Genomic DNA, 14836 nt, shown 5'->3' on the forward strand with positions numbered 1-14836 from the left:
CCAACAACCTTCAACCAGGCAGGTCTACATGTCCACCTGCCACCCAAAAACCTGGTGGCTGTGGTTTTCAAGTTGAAACAGCGGGTTTCTCTGTTATGTTGCCTCCCAGTCATACCTGAAAAGTTACTCCATCATGGATTCCTTCCAAATCTTTAGGAAAAGGATGGGCAGACTGGAACCATGTGGGTACCGGAGGGTTGGAGAACAAAAGAAAATCAGCCAATACATGAGTGAAAAGGCAGGTGTGTGGAGGACCCCGGGGCTTGGAAGCTTTGCCTTGGCACTGCAGCAGCCAGACAGGTAGACAGCCAACTACCTGCACTGCCGCCAGACCCCGTGGCACTACAGCCTCAGAGGCCCAGCCGTGCATCTCTGAAGGCAGCTCCCAGCACAGGGGAACAGGGGGCATGGGGGAACAGGTGTCACTGGTGGGCACGGATGACAACAAAGTTCACGGGGAGTCTCATTTCTCTGTTCTTTATTAAAGCTAAGTCCTCCTGCCCACAAGTGCCGGACAGGGCAACAGCAGCAGCTGGGACACCCGAGGCCCCTCCAGTCCACGGCCCTTCTGAGGTTCAGGTAGCGCTGGGAAACTCAGGAAGACAGAGAGGCACCGTACGGCCCTCCTCACCATCCCACTCCCCAACTTCAACAGCTGGGCTTATTCTCACCACCACCACCCTGACCCTCCTCCCCCCCACCAACAGACTGACTACAGGGCACCTCCCTCCCCAGCCCCTGACAGCCTGCCTGGGGGCTCTCAGCCCCCAGGGCCGTGTCTACACTAAGAGAGAACTAGGTCTACAAGGGAATGCAGTCATGTTTCCTGGTCCAAAGAGAGAAGTGAGGAGGTCTCCACAGATCCATTTATCAGGCAGCCTGGGGCTCAAGTCCCTCTACTCATGGGGACAGCCACCATACAAGCTGCCACAGCCCAGTGGTCCCACTATGCACCCGTGTAAAGTGAATCTAAACTTGAAAAGACTGCTTCTGGCTTCCCCTGTGCACGAACACAGGAACAGAGCAAAAGGAACCTGCTGCTGACATGACAGTTAGTAAAATCCTTCATCCAAACACTGCTGCGGGGCACTGGGGGTGGGTCGGGTGTAGACACTCAGGGCTGGGCACTCCAAGGTGGCGAAGCAGGTCACATCCAGCCGCCACAGGGGCTCAGATTTTTGCACTAATCAGGGCAGGGGTCCTAACCCCCTGGGGGCCCCTGCAACTACCTGCACTGGCCACAAACTGGCATCTAGCTTTCTCTCCTCCCAGGTCTTTCAGACCACACGCAAAATGGAAATAGCAGCCATGGCCAACAGCCACAGCCACCTTCCCCTCAGACAGCCCTGAACACTCTGAACCTCCCGAACCCCAGCGGCTGGGCACTCTCTCCCACTACCCTTGCACCCCGGCTTCCCCTCCTCCCTCACACGCTCCTTCCTCATTTTCCCCACGGGCTGCCACACCAACAATGGTTATAATAAATAGTGTTGCCTGCCACGGCCAACGCTGTCAGTCACAGTCTCCTTCCGGCAGCCCAGCCTCTCCACCTGCGTGCGCTGCCTCACCTTCCCATTCTTTGGCACGGGGTAGGAGGAATCCCCAAGGCCACGGGGCGGACGCAGGGTGCTGGGAACCGAGAGAAGGCACCACACCCAGGACTGGAACCTTCACCCTCCCATGACCGAACAAGCCAGGGACTGGGACGCAGTGGCCTGTGCCTGAGGCGGCCTGCACTTCCGTGGGCCACAGGCACCTCACAGGATGCTCTCCTCATAGGCGCTTGAGGGCCCCGCAAACGCAGACGGAGGCTCCGAGCCAAAGCTCGTGCCACCCGCAAATTCTAACAGGGTACTGCCATGTTCACCTAACCCAGTGCTAGCAGCGGTGACTGGAGGTGCCTTAGCAGGCGCCTCAGCCTTGGACGTGGGAGCTGCCGTCTGGCCAGGCGCACCAGCCAAGCCGCGGTGTGTCTTCATGTGGGTGAGCAGGTGTGAGCTCTGTGAAAACCGACGGCCACAGTTGGCGCAGGCGTAGGGCCGCTCGCCGGTGTGCGTGCGCTGGTGCGTCACGAGCACCGAGCGCTGCGAGAAGCGCTTGCCGCACTCGGGACACGGGAAAGGCCGCTCGCCCGTGTGGCCGCGCCGGTGCTTGGCCAGGTTGGAGCGCTGCGCGAAGCCGCGGCCGCAGTCGGCGCAGCGGAACGGCTTCTCGCCCGTGTGCGTGCGCCGGTGCCGCTTGAAGTCTGAGCTGTGGCCAAAGCCCTTGCCGCAGTCAGGGCAGCGGTGCGGCTTCTCCTCGGCGTGTGCCCACTGGTGCCGCGTTAGTGCCGCGCTCTGCCCAAAGCGGCGACCGCACTCCCCGCACGCATAGGGCCGCTCGCCAGTGTGTGCGCGCCCGTGAGCCGTAAGGTGCGCCCGCCGGCTGAAGCCCGCACCACACACACCGCACACAAAGGGCTTCTCGCCAGTGTGGCCGCGCACATGCGCTGCCAGGTGCGAGCCGCGGGCAAAGCGGGCACCACACTCGGGGCACGGAAAGGGCCGCTCGCCAGTGTGCGTGCGCCGGTGGCGCGCCAGGTGGGAGCCGTACACGAAGCTCTTGCCGCAATCGGCACAGCGGTGCGGCCGCTCACCCGCGTGGTAGCGCTGGTGCTTGGCCAGCGCCGCACGGCGCCCGAACGTCTTGCCGCAGTCCGAGCAGATCCACGGGCTCTCCTCCTCCGCCAGTGTGGCAGGTGCCGGCTCGGCCAGCAGCCCCCCGACGGCTGGCCCGAAGGCACGCAGGCCACCGCCAACGCTCCCAGTCCCACCTCTGCTGTTGAAGGTGCTGCAGGCCAGCCCCGTGCCCTCCACCAGGGAAAGCGGCCCTGCCAGGGGACGTCCGTCGCCTGGGACCCGCTCCCCAAAATTGGGGAGGCCAAGAATGGGGAAACCATCTGGGGGGAGCCAGGACTTGGGATGCCCCGGGAAGTGGAAGCCGAGCGGGTGCGAGGAAGGGCCTTGACCCTCGCCCAGTCCGTTGCCCAGGTTGGGGAATCGCCTGTCCTGCTCCGAGTCCTCCTTGCTCGCGGGGGTGGGCGTCTCCTCAGCCTCTGGCTCTCCCGACTCGCCAGCCTCGGGCTCCTCAGCTCCCTCAGGCCCGGCTTCGGCTTCCTGGGAACCCACCCTGGGCGGTGCTTCCGAATTCTCCCGCTGAGGGCCTTCCCCGCTGCCGGCGGCGGGCTCGGTGCAGCTGCCTCCACGCCGGTGGCGCTGGAAGTCGGCGCGCAGGCGGAAGGCCTGGCCACAGTCCGGGCAGCAGTGCGGCCGGTCGGCCGTGTGCACCGCCTGATGCCGCGCAAGGGCAGAACTCTGGCTGAAACTGCGCCCACAGTGCGGGCACGGGTAGGGCCGCTCACCCGTGTGCGTGCGCTGGTGAGTGACCAGGTAGGAGCGGCGCCCGAAGCCCGCACCGCAGAAGGCGCAGCGGTAGGGTCGCTCACCAGTGTGGATGCGCCGGTGCGTGACGAGGTGCGACTTGTAGACGAAGCGCTTGCCGCAGTCCGGGCACGGAAATGGCTTCTCGCCCGTGTGTGTGCGCTGGTGGATGGCCAGGTGGGAGCGGTACACGAAGCCCTTGCCGCACTCATCGCAGCCGAAGGGCTTGACAGCGGCGTGGTAGCGCTGGTGCTTGGCCAGCCGCGAGCGGTGCGGGAACACTTTGCCGCACACTTCACACGTGGTCTCCGGCCGACCCGCCTGGGCAGCCACCGCGGCAGGGAACGCCCATGGCGCCAGCAGGTTTGCCCCAGGTTCCCGCATGGCCAGGAAGCGCTTAGCTGCAGGTCCCTCAGGAACGATCCCGAGGTCGCCAGGGTCGAGCCCCCACCTCTCCGGAGTCTGCGCTGGATCCGAGTCATCCGGCCCCCAAGTCCCAGGCACATCTCCCACACCATAGGCTGCAGACCACAGCCCCGGGGGCTCATTCTCCTCCTCGGCCACCTCCGCCAGGAAGTCCTCATCCTCCTCCTCCTCGTGGTCCTCCATGTCATCAGTCCAGAACCAGGACCCTGAAGGAGACAGAGGAGGGCCGGGAGCCAGGTCACAGGCAGCCCTGGCCAGCCACCTTACCCAGCCCTCCCCCAGCACCACACAGAACAATGCCATGCACACACGTGGGGCTGCCCACGCCTGCAGCCAGTCCTGACCAACAGGCACCCCCACGGGATCCCTCTGGCCTCCTAGGACTGGCTGCCACCCTGCTGAAAATCAGTAGGACCTGGAGTGGGGGGAGGCGGACAGCGTATCTGCAGGCTGGGGTGAGACCCAAGGCTGAGGCTCTAACGGGGCCCAGTGCCCAGAGAGGATGGTGACAGGGCTGGAGCTGGCTGTCTGGCCTCTTGGGCCAGCTTAGCTCAGGGCAGAGCAGGAGGGAGCCCTGGACGGACTTCTGGGCTCCTGGCATCACCTGCACGAGCCCTAGCTGTTGGATGAAAATGAAAAGATTTCCCCCTCACTAGCTCCATCTTTGTCACTCTACATTAAAAACAAAAAAACAAATTCCTCTGCTTACAATCACTGGAGTTTCCTTCCTAGGCTGCTCCTGCCCCCCACACCCACCCTGGTACCATAATGTCTCACACACACAGACTGGCCGACGCAGGCTGAGCTCGCTGTAAGTGCCACCGCGGCCGGGGGTTGGGAGGAGGCAGGCAGGGGAAGCAGCACAGCCTGGGTCCCCCTGGGACGAGGATCTCACTGAACCCTAAGGAGACCCCACAGCGGGGGAGATTCAGTGTGGAACCAGTGGGCATCTCAGTGGGGTGCTCCTTAGGCCCTGGCCAGGGAGCCTCTGCTGTAGGCCAGGCCCAAGGTAATGGGCAGGGCCTCTGGTTTGGGGAGGCCACCCCCACCCCACCCCACCCAGTGACCAGTGTCAGATTGGCCATTGCCCAACAGGTGCAGGGACAAGTGTAAAACATGGCATGGGGGGTGGGGGAGTTAACCACCCAGGACCCCAAAAGGCAGTGAAGATGAGACTGCAGGAGGGCCCTGGGGGCCCGAGTGGACAGTGCCAGGCTCTGCTTATTTGCTGCTGCCAAGGTGGCCCAGGGCCTGCGTCTCAGGCCTGAAGCCTCATAGCTGCGTACCAATACACACCCCAGGACAGAGGCCACAGACAATGGTTCAGGACATGGACCCCTTTCTCCCACATGGGAGACCCAGATGGAGCTTCAGGCTCCTGGCTTCAGCCTGGCCCAGTCCTGGCTGTGGTAGGAGTTTGGGGAGTGAACCAGTGAGTAGAAGCTCTGTCTCATTCCTTTCCAAAAAAATACAAATGTTGGGCCCGGCGGCGTGGCCTAGCGGCTAAAGTCCTCGCCTTGAAAGCCCCGGGATCCCATATGGGCGCCGGTTCTAATCCCGGCAGCTCCACTTCCCATCCAGCTCCCTGCTTGTGGCCTGGGAAAGCAGTTGAGGACGGCCCAATGCATTGGGACCCTGCACCCGCGTGGGAGACCCGGAAGAGGTTCCAGGTTCCCGGCTTCGGATCGGCGCGCATCGGCCCGTTGCGGCTCACTTGGGGAGTGAATCATCGGACGGAAGATCTTCCTCTCTGTCTCTCCTCTGTATCTATCTGGCTGTAATAAAATGAATAAATCTTTAAAAAAAAAAAAAAACACAAATGTTAAAACAAAAACCCCCAGGACACCACAGGTCATCTCCAAGGAGGCCAACACGGGAGCACAGGCCAGGGCCTTCCCTCCACCCCACGTCTTCCCCCTGGGCTTGCAGTGCCTCCACGCCTTCCAGGGAGACGTGCCCAGCCTGTTCCACCCTGTGAGCACTGTGTGGCCTGGGTCCTCTGCCCTGTCCTCTTCAGCTTGCTCAAGAGCCTATTCAACAGGCTGCCAGGGCCTGAACCCCACTTGCCCCACTTCTGACTGTGGGACCCTGGGCAGTGCCCCATCTAAGAGGAGTGCTTCTGGCACCTGCCAGTGCCACCAGGTGGGAGGGGTGTGGCACACCAAGATTAGGATAGCCACAGCACACTGCTGAGTTACTGCTGGCATCCCAGTCGGGGGCTGGCCACTGCCATGTGTGTGCCATCTCCGAAGCCACCCTTGCAGCCACAGTGCTTACCTACAGCGGGGCAGTCACAGATCCCCACACAGGACCTTCTCTCCAGGCAGCTGTGCCCCACCCCCAACCAGAGACAGTGCCCACGCAGCTCAGGAGCGAGGTGGGAGAGTGAAGGAGGCAGGGTACCAGAGTCTTGGAGCCATCTTGGCTCACTTGAGCCAGCAGCTACTACAGAATGCAGGATCACTGGGGAGGGGAGAGGGGTAGGCCAGGTGCACAGAGACCTCTAGCTACAATAAGGAGTCGCCACGAAATGGGGCTGTGGGCAGGGCCCTTACAGGTACCCTGAAAGGGCCTCTGGCTCCTCAAGTGTGATGCGCGGGTGTAACAGCAGTCACCAAGCATGAAGCAGGAACAAGGCCTCCCCACCCAGGTCCTCCACACCAGGCTCACAGCCCCTCTGTCACTCCCTCACAAGCCAGGCTAGCAGGACTTGCTCATGCCCAGGGTCCCCTCTGGGGCTCAGCACAGCACAGGGTGGCCTCACAACCAGAGCTCACGGGCCATGTGTGGCAGGGAGGGTGGCGGGCCATGCAAGGAGCCTGTGTGCTGGGCGGCAGCTGTCCCCCAGGTCCACCTGGACTAACTGTGGACCAGCAGGCCCTCCCCAACCCTGTCCCTGCCCTAGCTGGGCCGGCTCCACTGAGAGGGCAGTGGCCGAGGGGCAGCATGAGCCAGCTCCCCAGGACTGCACCTGCAGTGCCACACTCCAGCCCTCTGTGCAGCCTGAGACACAGATTCTGGCCCCGATGGCCTGGGGATCACCACACACCAGACGCAGCACCTGCTCCTTCGAAGCACAAGCCTGCTGAGGACAGGGGTGGGAGACCGGGAAACCCTTCTACCACATGGACAGCTCTGGACGTCATAACTACCCTGCATGACCACTGGGCTCCTGAGGTCAAGTCAGACAACAGGTGACTCAAAGGAACCCCAAGCCTGTGCCAGTGGCTGAGCAGCGCCTGCACCCCAGCAGGGACAGGCAGGCGGGAGCCAAGCCCAGAGGGCGAGGCCGAGGTGCGCTGGCTTCACACACAGCGAGTCTCCCAAGGTGAGGGAGCTAGCAGCCTGGTGCCAGCCTGGGCTGGCAAGGGGTGGCAGGAAGAGGGCTACTGCTCCAGACATAGGCTCCACTTCAGACATGCATTCTATCGTCAAGGACACAACAGGGAGGACGAGAGATGGGGCTGGGTGGCCTGCTGGGTGGGTCACCCCAGGAGAGGACCCAGACCCATCACCTGTTGAGGCAGGGAGATTGGGGTGGGCCACCAGGTGGGGGCCCATCTCTCTCCTGCCTCAGGCTGCAGGCTGGCAGGAAATGAGGTTCCACCAGGGGAAGCCTGCCAGGTAGCTGCTGGGCAGTCCCCAGGGAGCAGAGGCCCTGCAGTCAGCCAGGTAAGGGAGAAGGGGTGGGCATCAGCCGCGAGAGGTGAGCAGGCCCCGGGGGAGCCTGATGCAGGCAGGGTCCCTGCTGGCATTCAGGCAGTGCAGGCATACACGTGGGGAGTGTGACCAAGTACAGGGATGCCCTGTGGGGACCCACTAACCAAGGAGCATGAGGCCAGACTCCAACCTGGAAACAAACTCCATCAGGACACACCTGTCCGTCTCATGGGCCTCCACTAGGGCACAGACCACACAGCAAGTGCCTACAGTCGAGTCAAGGACACCCTTAAATCCCTGTCTAGCACACCGAGTCGGCCTGCTCCTCTCCCGCAGCCCAGGGGCAGGGAGCCAGGCCCAGCCACAGGGGAAGGCCAGCAGAGGACAGCGGCAGCCAGCCAGCCCCTTGGGGAGCTCTCCAACCCCAGCTCTACACTGGACACAGGTGTCACCCTGCTGGGAAGCAGCCCATCCAGACTGGAGCCTGCATGATACATGGCAATGAGGCACAGTCCGACCATGCGTTGAGAGCCTGGCCAGTGGAGGCCCATGCCACCCTCCCTCCCAGCCCTTCCACAAATGGGTCACACCTCCCACTCTGGGAAATACCTGCTGTGCCCCAACCTCACCCTGGAGGCAGCATCAGCATGGCATGCCAGCCAGCACTCTTGCCCTTAGGAGCCCACGGAAGGCTCCAAAGGGGTCTGTATCCTGTGCAGGCCTGGGAAGAGTGAGCAAAGGCCACAGCCCAGGCTGTAGCTTTGGGAGTCTCCAGCTTTGGGGCCGGCATCCTCAGGCAGTACCACTCCAACCCAAGCCAGAGGCACCTGCAGCGGGCAGTGGCCTGATCTCCCTGCCAGAGCTGCCTCCACAAGCCATTAGGCTGACATCCAGAGATTGAAAAATGGGGGACACAGAGTGCGGGGGGGAGGGCTCCACTCACACTCTCCCTCCTCTAGGTGGGGCTCACAGGGCTGAAGATCAAAGCCCAAAAGCTCAAACTCACCCCCAAACCCCTTCTGTCCACATTGATCCCCAAATTTCCTTTCCAACCTGTCTGCCCAGGTCACAGGCCTCCAGGAGGGCAGGGGAGGCAGAGAAGCTGGAGGGCCAGCTCAAGGCATGCACTGCTCCCCGCCATCCGCTGGTCTGAGGACCACCCAGCCAGGCCCGGAGGGGCTACAAGGCAAAGGCTGGGCCAAGCACCAGGGGCCCCCCATCAGCTCTGTGTGTCCTCCACACCCCGAGACGGTAACCAATAGCACGAGCGGCCAGGACCCAGGCCACAGTGTGCCAGCAGATCCGAGACCTTGTGCTGGCACAAAGCCCAGCTCACACGCACCTGTGTAGACGCCAGTGACGATGTCTCCCTCCTCGGGCCGGGGACTGTCAGGGACCCAGGGTTCCTCTCCTTGCTCCAGCCGGAAGATCAGGTCTGGCTTGGGGATGGGGTATCCTGCCCAGGAGGACAGCAGCAGCTGCTGGGATGCCTCCACAGCTGCCTCAACACTGTCCCTAGCCACACTTATTCCACTCCTCCATCCCTTCCTGGGAGTCTGCCCTCATTCCTGCACCCTGCCAACCCCCCACACCCCACACATTAGCACACACACACACATACTCACGTACCCCTCCACGGAAAGCACACTCACACCTCCCCTACCTCTGCACCCTGGGGGCCTCTGGAGATCAGAGCTGGGCTGGCAGTCCCATGGATGCGTCCAGCCCGTGAGTTTAGATGGACTAGAAGGCACCCGGGGTACCCTTTGCTCCACCCAGAAGCTGGGGGACTCCTGGGTTCCCCTGGTAGCGGGGCTGGCTCCAGCACCCACCCTCTGCAAGACCCTGGAGCTGCAGACGCGTCCCGCCTCCCACGTGGCCACGCCCCCTTACCCAGGGACACCAGGATGCCATAGTTCTCCTGCATGACCTCCCGATAGAGGCCCTGCTGCGCAGCGTCCAGCCTCTCCCACTCCTCCAGGGAGAAGTACACGGCTATGTCCTCAAAGGTCACCAGCCCCTGGAAACACAGAGCTCCTGATGCTGCCCGCGGCTGGCCCGGGCAGTCACTATGTACAGCCCAGCAGAGTGGGCAGTAGCTGGAGAAGGCCCAGGAGAGCAAAGCCTGACCTCGGGCCTGGGCTGGACAGTCAGCTGCTTCCTGCAGGGTGGTCGGGGGATTCAGGTGCCCCATCCCCCAGGCCTCCCCAACAGCAGCTGCCTTGGCCCTGTGGAAGGACACTACCCAGCTCACCTGAGACTCAGCTGCCAGGAACTCCTCCTCTTCCTCCTCGTCCTCCAGCTCATGCCTGGGAGTAGCTGCCAGCTGGGAACCCTGCAAGGCTAAGGAGAAAGATGCGTCAGGGACCGCTGCCCACTAGAGCCTGGCTGCGGAGCAGGGCCAGGGCTCTGGGCTGTCCCCGCATCTCAGCATCTGGGCCCTGGTATCCATTAGCACCCAGTCTGGCTAGCCAGCGAGCAGGACCAGGACTCTGGGCTATCCCACATCTCAGCATATAGGCCGTGGTGCCCATTAGCATCCAACCTGGTCAGCCAGCAAGCACAGCCAGGGCTCTGGGTTGCCCGTGCATCTCTGGGCCCTGGTGCCCATTAGCACCCGGCTTGTTCCTAAGGCTCTCGCTGGCCTGCCACGCCCCATTCAGTTCCCTAACTTCTTCTCTCAAGGTTCGGTCTGCTTCCTCTTACCTGCTCCCTGGAGAACTGGGACCCTGGCCCTGCCACCATGACCGAGGCGTGCTTGGGTCCCCATGGCAGCACTCTGCTCCTCCACGCCGTCACCGTCCTCCTCCTCCTCTTTGGCCTCCTCCTGGTCAGGATGGCACTCTGCTCCATCCTCTGCCCTGGGCAGGAGGGCACCTGGGGCGTCTGGGGTTGCCCGAAGGGCCGCCATCCTCCCGGACAGAGCCTGCGCTCGGCCTGAAACATAAGAGGGGGAACACAGGACAAGGTGCTGACGGTAGCTGAGGGTGGTGGCTCCACCAGGATGGCAAGGAGGGCGAGGGCTCTTCTCAGGGTAGGGGGCCGCTCCAAGAGTCCCCCCCCATGAGCAGCCTCCTGCATGCCCGGAGCTGCTGCTGCTCTAGGTGGGAGCAGGCCGGGGGAACGCCAGTGTCGTCTTTGAGTCTGACGGTTCATGTTTCGCAGCAAGGGCTTGGCAGAGCCCAGCTGAACAGGGGAACAGAGCAGCTCATCGGGTGCTCCACACACATGGACCAATGGGCACTGTGCCAGGGCCTCTTCAGGTCAAAGTTGAGGCCGCTGTTTGGCAGACAGCAGGTTGGCCTCCTTGTTGGTAAATGAGCGAGAGCAGGCATGAGCAGGCATTTCCCTGGGGCATGTAGGGAGAGCTGGGGAGGGGCTCCAAGAAGCCAAGTTCACCGCACAGGGGATCCTTCTTTACTTCTGCTGACCAGACACCCCTAAGGTCTGCAGGGCACGGTCCCAGCTCCAAAGGGACCCAGCCTCTGGGCTGCCCAGCATAGGAAGTGAACACAAGTGGAACGGACCCCTGCCATCCCACGGCCCTGGACTTGGAGATCTGGATGAGTTTCTCTGGCTCTTTTTGGGGTACAGGTATGAAGCTGGGTCCATTCCCCAGCACCCAACCTCATCAGCGGCCCTGTTTCCACTGTGTCCCTCTAACAGCACCTACACCCCCGAGGTCATGTACCTGCCCCACCTCTGGCCTCAACTTGCCCAACTCTGGTGGAGTCTCCAGGCAGCCCCCGGCCCCAGCCCTGCTGAGTACACTCAGAGGCTGCCACAGGTGCAGCAGAAAACCATCCAGGACAGGCTTCCTCACTGGCACCCAGGGCTGTACACTACTCCAAGCTCAGCCCAGCTTGGAACAGCTGCCTCTGGTCCCTGCCACCCAGGACAGCGACCTCAGAGCCCAGAGTAGCCGCAGCTGCCACACAAAAAGACATGAGGGATGCAGGAGGCTTTGGGGCAACCACGGCCCAGGCACACACACCCCCACACCCCGCCAGTATCCTTCTTCTTCTTCAGCCACAGGTGCAGAAGCAGCCCCGCCCCCGCCCCATGCAGGCAAGCGCAGAACTGCATCTCAGACCTCACTGGGCCCTGTTCATTTTCCTGAGCTTGGCCCCCAGAAGCAACAGGCAGACAGCAGTTAAAGAAGTGACTCTATGGCTTGCAGTGGACGGTCCAGAAGCTGGGTGAAGCAAGGGGGTCCTTCAAACTAGGTCACCCCAGAAGCACAGTCTCTACCCCCACAGATCAACAGAGGTCAGCCCCGCACACGTGCCCAGGGCAAGGGGGTCAGAAAAGGCTACAAAAAGAGGAGCCAAGGGCAGGTCATGGTTGACAGCCTGCAGCTTGGGCCAGAGGGCGCCGTCCACCTATCAAAGCCCATGCAACCGCCTCCTCAGTGCAGCCTGTCAGCGGCTCCCCCAGCCGACTCCTCAAGCCCCTGGGTTCTCACCCCCAGCAAGCCACAGGAGGTCAGGTATGCATTGCATCAGCACCTGCAGCAGCACCCCTCCCCCACGCCCCAGGACAGATGCTCAAGGAGCTGCTCAAAACACACCCCAGATCCAGAAGTGCAGAAGGCCACACCCACACCTAGTCTCCCTCCTTCCCTGGGGGTGGGAGACCCAGGAAGTCCCCCATCCTTGAACAGCCCCATGGAGCTGGCCACCATCCCAACCACTCCTGGGTCTATGCCTGGAGCAGGTGCAGGTACCAGATTTCCCAAAACCGCCCCGGCCAGCTCGCCAGGCCTGCAGATACCTGTAGAATCAAGTGCCAAAGATTCTCGGCCCAGGCAAGAGCTGCGGGACCAGAGGACACTCCTACTACCAGCCGCAACCACTCTCCCTCCCCAAGCACCTGCTCAGCACAACAGCCCAGCAAGGCCACCACACCATTCAGGGACTCGGACAAGACCCTGCCCCCCTCCAACACTCACACACACACACACCCCAAGGCCATAAGGCAGGCGCTGGGGGCACCAGGTCCCCGAGCCCTGCCTTCCACCTCCCTCTGGGAAGTGAGTGCGCGGAGAGGCGCTCCAGCTCCCGCAAGGCGCCCTGAAGTGACAGCCTCTCCTGGATAGGTGTGTCCCGGGGGCAGCGCGGTCCAGTGTCCGCCCCTGGAGCAGGAGGCGGCGGACACTCCCGAGGCGTTGCGCGTGGCCTCCCCGGCCCGCCCACTCCTTGCGGTGCAAGGGACTCCCAGCCCGCCTTGAACGCGCAGACCCCGGGAAGCGGGGAGGCTGGGACGTGGTCCACGGGGTGTGGGCGTTCGTGCCTCCCCAAAGCCGAGCCCGCGCGCCCCTCCGGTCCTGCAGTGCGCGCCGCGGCCTCCCGCGCTCAGCGTCCAGGGGGCAGCCCAAGTCCCTCTTGCACCTGCCCTCCCCGCGCCGCCGCGCGCCACTCACCGAGCGAGCCGGGCCGGGCCGGGCTGGGGCCTGCGGGCCGCCGAGGACCCCCCACGCTACACAAAGTGACGGCCCCCGAGCTGCGCTGCGGCGGCGGCGGCGGCGGCGCGTGGGCACCGGAAGTGCCGCCTCCGGCCCCGCCCCGCGCGCGCCCGCAGGGGGCACTTCCGGTCACGCGGAGCCTGCCGGAGTCTCCGTCAGGGCTTCCCGGATCTCCTGGAGCCCACCCCTGAGACGCCCCCAGCCCGGATTCCACTCGGCCACGTCCAGGAGAGCCTGCGGAACCACAGGGCCCGCTCCGGCCCCCGGTGGAGGGACATGGAGGGGCCTGTGGGAGCGTCCAGCCGGCGTGTGTAGCCTGACCCCCTCCTGGCTGGGTGAGGGGAGCTACCGATCCACCGCAGGTGGGCTAGATCTCCCCCAACACACACACACAAAGTCCCTCCGAAGTCCCCAGCGCGCAGGGTTGCGTATGCACTCGGCGGGGGATGCGGAGTGTACTGCGGGACGGACAGACTGGGGGGCAGAAGGATTGGGGGGCGTCAGCCGAGGACTGCAGGAAAGGTCGAACCACGAAGGGGAAGGTCCCGCAGCCCGCGCAGAGAAGCAGGAGCAATGAGAGCCGCGGCCACCTTTGGCCTCCATCCCCCAGGCGTGTGCGCACACACCTGGCACCGGCAGCAGCCTGGAAGGTTGTGCATGCCCTGGTGCGCCTCCCAGCTCCCACCCTGCCTGGACCATTTCTTCCTTGTCCCTGGGGAGGGCCAGTGAACTGTGCCGGGAAGATGGAGGCCGCCCATGGTGACTGGGTGCTCAGCAGTGTGCCTGAGGTGGCAGCTGCTGGTGGGCATCAGGACTGGGTTTAGGATGTTGGGGGGACTGCTCATGGGGATCCCAGGACTGCGCAGGGGGAGGAGCATCAACAGGAAATGCAGAAAGACCTGGACACCCAGGAACAGCCCCAAACAGACCAAACAGGGCCAAACACACAAGCAAGCTCAGGTCTGGGCTGGCCCTGATGGTTGCAGCCATCTGGGGAGTGAGCCAGAAAATGGAAACTCTGTTTTTCTCTATCATTCTGCCTTGCAAATAAAAAAAAATCAATCTAAAAAGAGAGAGAGAAAAACCACTGTGTACCAGTTATAATGCAACATTATAAAAAATATATTTTTAAAGGGGTTCCACACAAGCTGCCAGATGGAGAAGGGCAGGCAGGGGTGGGGTTGATCCTGCTTTAGGAACTGGAAATAGGGATTCTCTGTCCCCTGTCCCCCCTGCCCAGCCCAGCTGTGACTTTGGGCTCCCTTGCCCATGCTGGCAGTGCCCAGTTCCCACAGGAGCCCTGTTCCAGTCAGCTCAGCCAGAATCCTCACCTTCTTCCATATCTGCTCAAACCGTCTCCCCCAACCTGGGTACTGTGATGGCCCGGCCATCCTCCGCCTGTAACCCTGTTGGATCTGTTTGGCCTGAACCCCCGCCCCAACTCCCTGCTTAGCATTCCCTAGCCAACAAGCACCCCGAGCGCCTACTTGTGTATAGATGCCTGTTTGTCCATGCCACGTGCAAAAGCCAGTCCAGTTTGCACCGAGGGTCTCCTTATGCTATGTTATAATAGGCTTCTGCACCTGTTTGTCTAGCCTCTGGTATTCTGTAAGGGGGGCTGCACCGGCTTCTGCCCCCTGCCAGCAGATGGAGGGAGGGTGGGGACATGGGTCTGCACCCTTCCTGGCTAATGGGGCTTGGTGCCACACCCTGGCAGGACAGCACAGGAGGAGCTCAGAAGGGCCTCCTGCAGGAGGAAAAGGGCTGAGTTCTGAGAACTAAGTGGGAAAGAGCGCAGCTGCCCGAGACACCATCCCTTGTGGGCGGCTTTCAACAGCGCCAAAGTTGGTCCAACCCCAGCTGTTGT

The 14836-nt window shown here is 62.8% G+C and overlaps 1 protein-coding gene across 1 annotated transcript; it reads right to left on the reverse strand.

The window, feature by feature from the left end:
* Window positions 1–1442: 1442 nt before the first annotated feature.
* Window positions 1443–13029, reverse strand: ZNF316 (zinc finger protein 316). The gene is made up of 6 exons (XM_058680288.1): window positions 12928–13029; window positions 10212–10442; window positions 9760–9848; window positions 9399–9525; window positions 8848–8961; window positions 1443–4051 (listed from the first exon to the last, which is right to left on the reverse strand). The coding sequence occupies exons 2-6, from the start codon at window positions 10414–10416 to the stop codon at window positions 1758–1760; spliced, it is 2829 nt and encodes a 942-aa protein (XP_058536271.1). The 5' UTR covers window positions 10417–10442; window positions 12928–13029; the 3' UTR covers window positions 1443–1757.
* Between the last annotated feature and the right edge of the window lie 1807 nt (window positions 13030–14836).

Source organism: Ochotona princeps, chromosome 24 (assembly GCF_030435755.1).
Source record: "Ochotona princeps isolate mOchPri1 chromosome 24, mOchPri1.hap1, whole genome shotgun sequence".
NCBI lineage: Eukaryota > Metazoa > Chordata > Mammalia > Lagomorpha > Ochotonidae > Ochotona > Ochotona princeps.